This window comes from Watersipora subatra, chromosome 5 (assembly GCF_963576615.1).
Source record: "Watersipora subatra chromosome 5, tzWatSuba1.1, whole genome shotgun sequence".
Lineage (NCBI taxonomy): Eukaryota > Metazoa > Bryozoa > Gymnolaemata > Cheilostomatida > Watersiporidae > Watersipora > Watersipora subatra.
Window position 1 is genome coordinate 31342750 of NC_088712.1, and position 12498 is coordinate 31355247.

The following is a 12498-nucleotide window of genomic DNA, read 5'->3' on the forward strand; positions in this document are numbered from 1 at the left end:
CTGCTTCAAGCATTTCTAAAAGTGAATAAGATGGTGTGCTTTTTTGTAATATACGCTGATCGCTTTCTTCTCACCATCGCCTATCGCAACGCTTGGAGTGCCCTGTGCAAGTTCTGTAGTAGCTGTAGTACTCATAGCTGGAAAAAAAAGTAAAAGCAAGTCAGCTGCGGAAGGTAATGAACATGTTTACTACCATAAACAGTGGCAAATCCAACGTTTTTAAGTAGTGCATGTGTGGCAATTCATAGACAATACAACATTGAATGAGAAGTGTTTACCTTTTTGAAGTAGAAATTTAGTAGGTAAAACGCAGTAGCAGTACCCGCGCAAGTTTTGTAGTTCTGTGGTACTCGTAGCTGGAAAAAGGTAAACGTAACTCAGCTGCGGAAGGAAATGTACATGTTTACTATCATGAACAGTGGAAAATCCAACGTTTTTAAGTAGTCGATGTATGGCATTTCATAGACAATACAACATTGCATAAGACGTACTATTCTTTTCGCTGTAGAAGTTTAGTAGGTAAAATGCAGTAGCAGTACCCGTGCAAGTTCTGTAGTAGCTGTAGTACTCGTAGCTGGAAAATAAGTAAAAGTAACTCAGCTGCCGAAGGAAATGTACATGTTTACTATTACAAACAGTGGAAAATCGAACGTTTTTAACCCTTTCACTGAAGTAGACTTATGCGTTTTCTATGATTGACCGCCGTAGGCGCATATTTGCGACTTTCCCAGCAATTTCTAGTAACTGAAATTTATTATTCGTTGATAACATAACCAAAGATCTTTAGGGCTTTTTATAGTAGTGACAGTGTTGTCCGAAGATTTCTCTATAAAATTGGTTGCATGTGGTTGCAGCCCATAAATCAATGTTATTGATGGTTCCTCTTCCTATGAATGTTGTGAGTCAACCTCCGCAACATTCTATTGTTCGGAATATATAGACTTCGTCTAATGTTCAGTTTCAGCTATCTACTATCAATGATATACAGCCCCTCATATATGGGGGGCTGTATATCATTGCTACTATATAGAGAACAGCGTTTTTCCAGTGGTTGCAAAAAACAAATGTTCACATGACCTTCCTGGTACATGTTGGCGGTAAATATTAATTAGATGTAACTTACTACTCATTAATTTATTTAATGACTAGTAAATTTTATTTAATTCACTACTAATATTTACTACTAATTTAATTTTACTACTTACTCATATTAATTAAGTTTGCTTCGTACGCTATTTATACTACTTATATGCGGGAGTTATCGATAACTCGATATATCGAGAAGACAACTCCAAAATATATGATATTATTAGCTTATCAGTATTTATCTTCCATCCTACGGTGAATAGTAGGTTATGTATAGAGGCGTGTACTAACCAGAGATTCCCGTTAATGTGCCCTAGCAATGAAAGAAAAAACCACAGAATAGCCGCGCCCTTATATAAGCCTTATGTCTCGCAAACCATCAGAAAAAAAGTAGCGGCTAATAGTCCGAAAAGTACGGTACTCTATAAGGCAGACAGACAGAAAAACAGATAGACAGACAACGATTGCCGTTTATGTAGTAGATAACGCCGTGCGCGTGCTAATTATTTTAGCCTTGGGTTTTTTACCAAATATTTTGAGATTTGTTTGCCTCGGAGCTCGAACATAAATTCGGTTCTCGTCAAAACTAGAGCATGCGCAATGCAATTAGAAAGCTCCGGAAACGCTCGAAAACAAATAAAGCATTTTATGCTTCGTAAATTCTTTACAAAAAGGGCGAAACCATGTGGGAGAACGCCTCCTCTACCGAAGAAATTTGCTAGGGAGTTAACCCTTCCAGTCGAGTTACCCTAAATTATTTTGGAAAATGAGTCTCCTTTAAAGATGTAAAGTAAACAGGCCATTGCTGTTTATATTTTCTTTTTCCTACGATTTTTTATGTAACTATCTGTTGCATATTTTTTAGTATTGTATTTTAACCTTTAATGCTTTAGATGTTTTAAAAGCCAAACATACGAAATGTTTACTTTTGTTTTCTTTTTCCATCATCATAAATATAAAACATTTTATTAAAATTAAACACAATTTATATACACCCGTTTCCATTTATAGTATGCAGTTTTTACAGTACATATTATGGTATAAAATGTTGAAAACATACTTTACCGAAGTATATCTCCGAATTTACTCAAGTTTTCCCTAATCTTGGAACGGATTAAAATTTACATAATTCCATTTTAATGGAGAAAATTGTTTCGGATCTCGAAAACTCGGTTAGCAACGCTAGAACAGTTCCACTAGAATAGGGTGAACTGTATGTTGTTAAAAGATGAAAGTTACGAACTTTTAAATTTACAATGGTTTGAGAACCTTTTTCTCATGATACAAAGTTTAAAAGTCACGGTTGTTTGAAAAATTTTGAAAACCTTCACAGTTGTTTTTATTTTGTTAAATGTTATTCATTTTGTTAATTAGCGTATATTTTAATAGCGATATGGTATAGTAACAAGCGCTATTTTTTTTCCTCAACAGCCAAATGTTTTGTTAGTGAAATACGTGTTTCACAATTTTTTCTATCAGTGCTCACTTTGTGTATTAGCTTTCACATCCTTCCTTCTAAACCTAGCCAATTAGTAATTAGTAATTATTTTCACATTTTACAACAATCATTTGTAAGATTAATGTAAGATTTGTTATATATGTGTCTATGCATACTACAGGTTCCGAGGCTACTATAGAGACTCGCCAATACCGAATCAGGACTAGGACATCATAGGACGTAAAAGGGCTAGATCGCTGTGCATGCATATATATGGGGATCGCAGACGAGAACGCATTATTCAAATCTTTTTCCTACTGGTAAGTGACCAGTAGGAATATAACATGGCGTTGTAGGCAAACTTGGTTTGCGGGAACGGCGAATTCAGTGGAAAGTGATAGCGATTGAAAGTGTTTAGTGCTCGAATTATCAAGTGGATGTTCAAGAGTGGTTTAAGAGAAGGTGATACAGTGTTTAGTACTCGAATTGTCACGTGGACATTTGAAAGTGGTGTAAGGAAAAGTAACAGTGTTTAATATTCGAATAGCCGTGTTGTCATTCGAAAGTGGTATAAAAACAAGTGTTCAGTGATTGTGTTGCAGGAATTAGTTACCTATTCGTTTCAGGAAAAACGAGGCTAAGTGTTTGTACACTTTTGTGTGGTGATCGTGGTAGAGGCGCTTTGGTTATTTTAACGATGGCTAAATTCAGGTTCAAAGTTAATGACTTCCCTAAGTTATGGATCAGCCTTACTGATGTAGCCAATTTAAGTCTAGGCTATCAGAATTTAATTTATGTGTAGAACTTACCACTCTGCAAATGGGTAAGGCTGAAGAAGGTCAGGTTAACTTTAGCGGTCGCATTAAACTTCTCGCGCTATTGAGTGCTATAGGTAAGGATGGCTGCGAGGCTTTACAGCCTGTAGGATTTAGTTTAGAGTCTCATGATTCTACTTATGAGCAGGCCATGGACCACCTAAATAGAATTTATGGTGGAAAGGAAACAGTATACGTTAGGGTCATGAAATTTGTTACTTGTTCTCAAACATGTGACGAAAATGAAAGGGAGTATATGTTAAGGGTTGAGAAACTCAGCAGGAATTTAAACTTTGGTGGTGATTATAACAGAAAATTGAGGAGCTCTTGGCTGTAGTGTATGGTTGTGAGAGGTTTCACACCTATGTCTATGGGCGTACCATAAAAATTGAGACAGATCACAAGCCGTTGGTGTCTATTATAGCCAAGCCCACTGCCAAGGCCTCTCCTAGACTGCAAAGGCTGTTACTGAGACTGGAGAAGTATCCAGATAAGTTGGTGCGTCATGTGCCTGGCAAAGAGTTCTATTTAGCTGATACTCTCTCCAGGGCTTACCTACCTATATGAGCGAAAGAAACGCAGGACATTGTTGATGACCAAGTAGTAATGTTCCATTATATGACAGCTGATGATGGTCTCAATGCTGAATTGACTAGCTCTTATGCCGATGACATAGAGATGAAAGGTTTAGACTTTCTGGTTTAATCTGGCTGGCCTAACACTGTCAAGTCCGTGCCTCTAGAATGTAAGTCTTACTGGGGTGTGAAGGGCTGTCTGCACAAAGAAGGTGATTTTCTTTACATTGGAAAACGCTTAGTTATTCCTAAGTCTTTGAGGGACCAGATGCTAGACATAGTTCATCAGTGCCATATGGGTCTTGATAAGTGTCTTGGTAGAGCTAAGCAGTCTGTCTACTGGCCGGGGCTCAGAACAGATCTCGAGGAGGCTATACGGGCCTGCTCGGTGTGCAATAAGAGATTGCAGAGGAGACAGCAAAGAGAACCTCTTTTGCCACATAGTGTACCAAACCTTCCTTGGCAGAAGGTAGCTATGAACATTTTACACTTTCAAGGCAAAGACTTCTTAGTTGTAGTAGATTTTTTCTCACTATCCTAAGTTGAGATTGCTTACCATGAAGACTGCTAGTGATGTTATCCAGGCTTTAAAGTCGGTGTTTGCTACTCGTGGAGTACCCATGGAGGTCATAGTGGATAACATGCCTTTCAATAGCAGTCAGATATGGTGCTTTGCTGATAGTTGGGGTTTTAAAATCACAACTTCAAGTCCCAACTATCCTCGCTCTAATGGAATGGCTGAACGGTATGTTCAGACTGTTAAGTCTTTTCTAAAAAAAGCTGATGAGTCCAAAAAGGATGTGTATGCCTCACTGTTAGCTTATAGGGAGACTGCTCTTGCTGGTTGTGAGTACAGTCCAGCTGAGATGCTATTTGGTAAGCGTCTTAGGTCGAAGGCTCCTAAACTGTCATCTACTCTGGCTCCTCAGGTGTGTAAACCTAACAGACAGTATCAGCAGAGAAAATATTATGACAAGGGACCAAATCCTTGCCATCTCTTAAGGCTGGAGACAATGTGTTGGTAAGAACTGACAAACAAAGCACTTGGGAACCAGCAGTAGTGCTAGGTCAAAATGCTGCTCCTAGGTCATATTTGGTTGATGATGGGCGTCAACAGCTAAGAAGGAATCGAGTGCATTCGAGAAAAACTTGTGGAACAATTGTTTCTTCTTCAGACATGCTTCCGATTCGGGCTGAGGATGATGTGGTCTGGGAAAGAGATATTCCTATGCCAGATATTGATGCTAGTGCTACAGTTGACACATCACCGCCTGCTGTTTCTTCATTCTCTAATAGAGGTAGTCAACGTTCTACTCGTGGCAAGCGGCCACTGAGGTACAGGGACTATGACATGTCAGCTTAAGCCTTTGAGTTGACAATTCTTGTACCATATATAGTTCAATCATTATTCTCATCTCTCCTAGTTTACTCATTTGCCTTTGTATTTGTTTTTGTTTAGTGGGTTTTCTGCATAACATGTAGTTACTTAGTTTTAGTTACATTAGTTTCTTGTGGTCACATGATTGCTTAGTATCCAGTTGTCGATATGTGGCAATTTGCTGCTAAGGTATACTGGTTTCTGCAGATCAGAGCTTATCTCAGCTCGTGTTCCACGTATTAGTTCTTTCTGTCCTACATAGAATATTTTTTCTGTTTAGTTTATCCTAATTAGAGTAGGTTTGATATATGAAGTGTTCATTTAAAACGTGGTAGTTTAAATATTTCTTAAAAAGGGGAGATGTCATATTATGGTCACATGATTTTATGTAGTTTCCGGTTTAAGTTGAAACCACGAGCAGACGACAACTTGGTAGCTCACGTGAAAGCTCACATTTATCATTCTTTTCAGGTAAATACTTTAACAAAGCTGATAAAGCTAACACAATATTATACAAAGCTGATAAAGCTGACACATAATTTTATAATAAGAGCTACGTAATTAGTAGGGTTAGAAGGCACCGATGCCTAGAATATACATCGAATGTTACATCCTTCCCCTAGTCGCGATATCGAATTGGTTTAACAAATGCACGTCCTGATCTAGTCACTGTCACAGGAGTGTCAGTTGCTGCGGCGGAGTCGGCGGGTGTCGAGCGAGCTAGCAGGTCACCACGCTTGTCATCCGAGGTGGTAGACATAGAAGATGGTGGCAAAACCACAGTATCAGCGACATGGTTGTCAGCAGGAGTCGGTACATGTAGCAAGTGGCGCCAGTTACGTCTCTATGTTTTATCATTCTGCTGCACAACATACGATCGGGGTTGGCTGTTCCAACGATAGTGGCAGTGGTGTCACAGAAGCCTTTGTCGGTCTGCTTACGCACAGTATCGCCTGGTGTGAGTGTCAGGAGTGTAACAGCAGAGTGATCAGCGTATGATTTCTGACGAGCACGCTCTTGTGACAGCTCATGTTGCACTGCCTCAAAGTCCATGATTGCGGGTCGTAGGAGTGTTTCGGCGGTCGGTATCGGTGTGCGAGTTTGGCGGGATATGTTTCTCTGAGCTGGCAAGCCCATATCCTTTCTCGGCGTGTTGCGTTGACTAAGTAGAGCCCTGTTAGTGTCTCTACCCTACTTGAATGTCTTCTCAAGCAGGCGTTTGGCTGTCTGAACAGATTTCTCTGCAAGTTCATTGCTGGATGCGTGGTAGGGGCTAAATCTTACGTGTTCGATATTCCACGCTCGCATGAACTTTCTGAACTCCTCTGAGCTGTACGGTTGACTACAATCTGATGTTAGAGTCACTTGTTTACCAAATTTTGCAAAATGGGCTTTCAGTTTCTTAATCACGGTCGCTGCAGAGGTGTCGCAAAGTGTGTCCATTTCATATCAGTCTGAGAATGAGTCTACAGTCACCAAATACGTAATCGATTTCCAGTAGAACATGTCAGTGGCTACGATGCTCCACGGTTGCAACGGTACAGGATACGATAGTAACGGTTGTCTTGGTTTGTGACTTTTAAATGCCTGGCATATACTGCAGAAAGCTAGTGCTTTGTTGATGTCACTACTCATGCCTGGCCAGAATACTATGTCGTTGGCACGTCGCTTGGTTGCTTCGACGCCAATATGTCCTCGATAGAGCTGCGGGATATAGTCGTCTTTAAAGGTTGCATTGCAAAAAAATTCACATTACAGCTATTTGGTATCAAAAGATTCACCATGTCTTACCCTGTTGTGTTGTAGGTGCCAAATATGTGGAAATGTAATTACAAGCTCGTAAAAGCTCAAAAACGAAAAGCCGTCATAGATTGGAATCTGTTTATTTATCTGTAGTGTAGTCATTACAGTTTGGTTATTGTCTTGTCATGTGATGTTCTCCCGTGAATTGAAAGGCCAATAAAAAGCTCAATATAAAACTTATCGTAGCACTAGTTTATGATAACCACTTCGGGTTTTACCGAAGACCCCGTATCAAATATAGATGCTCGCTACTTTACAGTTTTGTTTCGGCTTGATCAATTCGTCAAGCCGTAATCTGATCATGTGACCCAATACTTCGCAAATAATTTTTGCAGCACTTTTTCGATTATCACAAGTAACCAAAAGGCTCGTCATGATTATCAGATAATAATATGTACTCCTTCGAGCTAAGATTAAAAAGTTTAACAATTTTTTACGGTAAGTTGTAAGATATCAGTGTTAAAAGTGACAGCATTACAATGACGATAAAACAGACGCGTTCGAACAATAGAACAAATATCATTTGGCATGGATAGTCGGTCAGCAGCTGTTCCATAGCATCCTGATATACGTCTGAGAACAAGCAGAATCCCATGGGCATACGCAGATATCGGTATCTGCCAAACGGTGTACCAAATGTGGTAAGGTATGACGAGCTCTCTTCTAGTGGTTTATGGTGAAGAGCTTCTTTCGCGTCGACTACAGTAAAGTGCTTAGCTCCAGGTATGTTTGCTGCTACCTGTTCGATTGTCCTAAGTGAGAGATGAGGTCGTTTGATAGCCTTGTTCAGGTCACCCGAGTCGATGCAGATACGTACGTCGTTACTGTCCTTCTTGGCGGTTACTACCAATGCGGATACTCAGTCGGTAGGTTTGGTTACCTTGGTGATAATACCGCGATCCTCTAGTCGGTTTAGAGCTGCTTCTACTTTGTCACGTAGAGGCACTGGTACAGAGCAGACAGGTCGAATGGCTGGTGCTACATTTGGATCTATCGTTATCTTTTAGTTACATGACAGTGTACCTAGTTTGTCATCAAACAATTCTGTACAGTTCTCTAGTAGCTTGGCTGGAGCCTGCGGCTTTTGCTCTACTTCAAATACTTCCTAACTAAGTGTTACAAGTTCTAATTGTATACTATCACTAAGTCCTAGTAGGCATCTGGTGTCACTATCGACTACTTCGAATCGCAATTTCGACTGAGTTTGCGGTTTAACTACTGGGATAACTACGAGATCCTACTGTCACTGTCTGAGCACCTCCAAAGCCTAGCAGCGTGCTAGTGCGTGATCGGTTGATTTTGCTGTGTAGTCCTATACGACGTACTTGATCGAGCGAGATTACATTTACTTTTGCACCTGTGGCAATCTTAACCTCTAGCGTGGTGTCATTGACAGTAAGATGAGTTTGTATGTCCTCACGATTGTTACACGGCAGTGACACTGTTACGATACGGAACTCTACGTGATACGATTATGAAAATTCATCTACAGTTCCTGGATGTTTTGCACCTGACCTGCACAGTTCTGCATGGTGATTGAGTTTACCACAATTTTTATATTTACGGTCATACGCTGGACACTGTTTTGGCGTGTGCCGTTTCCCACAGTTACGGCATGACGATGTGCTTTGACTACTTGAAGTTCTGGGTCGCGTTGACGATTTAGCGTGATTACTACTACAGTTAGTGTTGCGTATATGATTTGCGTTTTACTACGTCTATCATTTGCGTTTTACTACGTCTATGATCAGTTTACTGAATTCGGCTGCGTTCTGCTCTGAAGACTCGTATAGCTTTGGCTAGTGTTAGGTCACCGTTTCTGAGTAGTTGCTTACGTGCATTATCATTACAGATACCTGATACAAATCTGTCACGTAACAAATCATCTTGCAAGTCTTCCAAAATCACATTGCGCAGCTTTAGTTCTAATGTCTGCTAAAAAGGTTTGGAACGGCTCACCTTCCTTTTGGCTGCGTGCATTGAATTGATGGCGTTCTAGAATGACATTGGTGATCGGCCTGCAGATCTTTCTGAACTTCTGCTTTAAAGTTGCTACTTGCTCCCTGGTTTCTTGAGGTGCAGCTACAATGCCATGCTCCGCATCTTCTGCTGTTGCTTCATTGTACGTGAATGACCATTTTTTCTCTATTGCTTCTGGCCCTGCCAGGTTAAGCAGCATATACGCCTTGGCAGCCTCTGGTTTGTCACTATATACATATGGCATTGACATAAATAACATATTCTTGCTAAAATATCCTCCAGTTTTCGGACACATTTTTCTCGAACGATAGCGTCTGTGGCCTCCTCAGTCCACTGTCCATGACTGACTAGTAGGCAGACTCCTGACACCATGTAATATGTTGGTTATAAGTTGCTCAAGTAAGGAATATTGTTGGAGAATTGAAACGCAGTTTATTGTTCGCAGGTCTACACCAAAAAAAAAGTTTCAGTACAAGACATGTAGTTTTGAACAAAGCTGATAAAGCTAACACATGATATTATACAAAGCTGATAAAGCTAACACATAATATTATACAAAGCTGATAAAGCTGACACATAATATTATAATGAGAGCCACTAATTAGTAGGGTTAGAAGGCGCCGATGCGTAGAATATACATCGAGTGTTACAGGTAGGTTACTGTTATTACCCTGTTCTTAATGAAGATTAGGAAAGTAATTCTCAGTTCTTAGTTTCATCATTCGTAGTCTGTATCACTTGCTCTGCGCTCCTTGTTCTTCCCCTTAACACTGAAGCATCTTTGCTTATATAGCAAGGGCTGAGTGTTAATCAACAGGCTTTCCAAACAAGCTGGCTTTTAAATTATAGGGCTAATCTGAGAATAGCTGAATGCTTATTGTACTTAAAGCAGTTCAGCTTAGTAAATCCATCACAATATATTAGCACAGCTATATATATATGGCAGTGGCTCAAAACATAGTCAGTTTCTGCACTGAATTATACGGCAAGATTTAAAAAAGATAACTGATTGTGAGATCATAGGTTATGAGTTCTAGTCAGCTTGAAAAATGTATAACCGTGTTGGCGATTATACGTAATCAGTAGTACCATTGACGTAAGAAAATAGTTTTGTAAAACTTTTAAAAGAAACTTTATAGTTATGTTGTATTTTTATATTGCAGTTATGTTGTATGCGCCAAAATTTATTTTTGTGTACATTCCGCAACCGAGTTAGGAACCACGGGCTAGGAACTCACAAATAATTTTCTTTTTTATTGAATTATACGGTGAACTTTATAAACAATCTATTTCAGCAGCCAATCGCAAGGCGTTATCAATTTTGCAGCCAATTTTAGATTACCACAACTTAATCAAGTCAATGTCATTTGTCATCCTAACAACAAACGACCCGATTTCATAGGCTATAGGGTCGAAAGTCTGACAACACTGTTTCAACTGATAATCAATAATATGGTAATATATAGTGATATATAATAATAATATGTGGATTAATCAGTAAACAGGATCCAACCTTTAATTTATGATATTGCATTTTAGTATTACTCGATACAAAAATCAACACCGTTTTTCAATATTTTAATTATATTATCCTTTCTGTAACTTTTTTATTTACAACACCAAAGGAATGAAAAACAATTAAATCAGAAAATCATATTGGGACCCCTTACCATCAGTAACAAGCTCAAAACATGACTGTTTTCGGTTTAACAATAGGCGGTCCAAGAGTCATTTATGCTGAAATACATTGTTTATAGGGTTCACCAATGCCATTCCAGGGGTAGTAATGGATAGGGATGAGGTAGTAATGCCATTCCGGGGATAGGCCAATGGCGTTGGCAAAGGCAGTATCCACCTGTTTGAAAATGGTACTGCAGGGAGAGTTTAAGAGGGGTACCGAGCGCCCTATTGGTGGGAGTAGGGGGGGGGGTCCAGGGTCCCAAAATATTTTAGTATAACTAGTCAAAATGGTGCAAATCTAGCACACTTGGCTCTTGATGGGGCACATGTTCTAACATAAAATTTGACGTTACTGTATAATCCAGTTTTCTAAATATAAAATTGTTTATTGAGATTGTCTTTAACAACGCTTATTAAAAATATAATGTAAATAGGAGCTGCTAAATGGGTTGGCCACAGCTAGCATGAGGTAGAATTATTACCGAGTACAATGCTGAATGGTGTAGGAGATGAGTAGTCCCCTATGAAATAATTTAATTAAATAATATTGTAGAGTTGAAAAGTAAAATTAATAGAGCACCATGTTAAAAATAATGTACTTATACTATAGTCTATAATACTGAGCAAGTAGTACCTAATAGATTTAAGTTTGAGCTATGCATGTTACATTCATAGCTCAAACTTAATTTATTTCTATGAACAAAATATTTTGTACATAAGCATTCATTTAAATATCTACTACTTCAAAAAATACAACCATGTACAATTGTCTCTGTATGAAATGCTTGAAAGCATTCTTTTTGGTAGAGTCCAACGCTATAACCTCGCCGTTCAAGCTACCACAACGATCGTTTTTCTCTGTATATTCCAAGTATTATAAAAGTCTAAAAAGTTTGCATCACTTCCATCATCTGTATTATTGTTATTCTAATCACACCAAAAAATCACTTACAATCGGAGAATCAAATAATATTTTATTTTACCATTTTGAAAGTCGAGCCGATGTTGACTGGTATTTTCAGCTTTTATTCTTTTCCAATGAGGTGCGATTTCATTAGCACAAAGCAACGCCTTTCGGATAATCGTTTCATATCTTAATTTATCGACTAATATCTTGTTGATGATATTTGAAAATTGCTAGCATTTCATATCCTTTTTTTAACGTTACGAGACGGCAGCTTTATACTAAAAGCGATGTAAATGCTGTTTCCCCACACAACCAATAAACAACATGCAATTTTGGCTATTTTTCCAGCCAAAGTGTTAAAATCAAGCAAAAATGACGTGAATTCTGAGATTTTGAGCCTCAAAAAATGGTACTGCCATGGCAGTAGTTGCAGTATAGGAGGATACGGCCCTGGCGTTAGCCTATCTAAACCAATGAACTTCTGTGCAACAATTTGAGCGCCATCTTGAACAGTGCTACAAGTGCTACAGTGCTGTAATTAGCGAAATGGCGGATCATAGTAGATCCCAAGAAAAAAACTCATTTATTTATCTGCTGGAAATCAGTGTTTTTGCTGTTAATTGCTGCTACTACGACAAACCCTGAAACACGGAGGATTAATGATATGTCAATTCACAAGTGAGTTTAGCGTTTTATTCCTGCATTAGTAGCACTAGTACAGTAGCTGTTTAGAAGAGGCTTGCCAGTAGCTGGTTATAAGCTTGCTAGTAGCTGGTTATAAGCTTGCTAGTAGCTGGTTATAAGCTTGCTAGTAGCTGGTTATTAGTACTTTGCTA

General features: G+C 39.0%; 1 protein-coding gene across 1 annotated transcript; it reads left to right on the forward strand.

Moving 5' to 3' along the window:
* The first annotated feature begins 3343 nt into the window (after positions 1-3343).
* On the forward strand, positions 3344-5277 carry LOC137397282 (uncharacterized). The gene is made up of 5 exons (XM_068083571.1): positions 3344-3535; positions 3652-3837; positions 4108-4302; positions 4499-4931; positions 5090-5277. Exons 1-5 carry the CDS (start codon positions 3344-3346, stop codon positions 5275-5277), a joined length of 1194 nt encoding a protein of 397 aa, XP_067939672.1.
* Positions 5278-12498: the final 7221 nt, after the last annotated feature.

Bases quoted from the DNA above. Each gene is read 5' to 3' on its own strand.
- LOC137397282 (XM_068083571.1), top strand. From the start codon at position 3,344: ATGGGTAAGGCTGAAGAAGGTCAGGTTAACTTTAGCGGTCGCATTAAA. The intron at 4,303-4,498 runs GTGTGCAATAAG...GATGTTATCCAG, and splicing joins AGGCTATACGGGCCTGCTCG to GCTTTAAAGTCGGTGTTTGC. The intron at 4,932-5,089 runs GTTGGTAAGAAC...TTTCTTCTTCAG, and splicing joins CTTAAGGCTGGAGACAATGT to ACATGCTTCCGATTCGGGCT.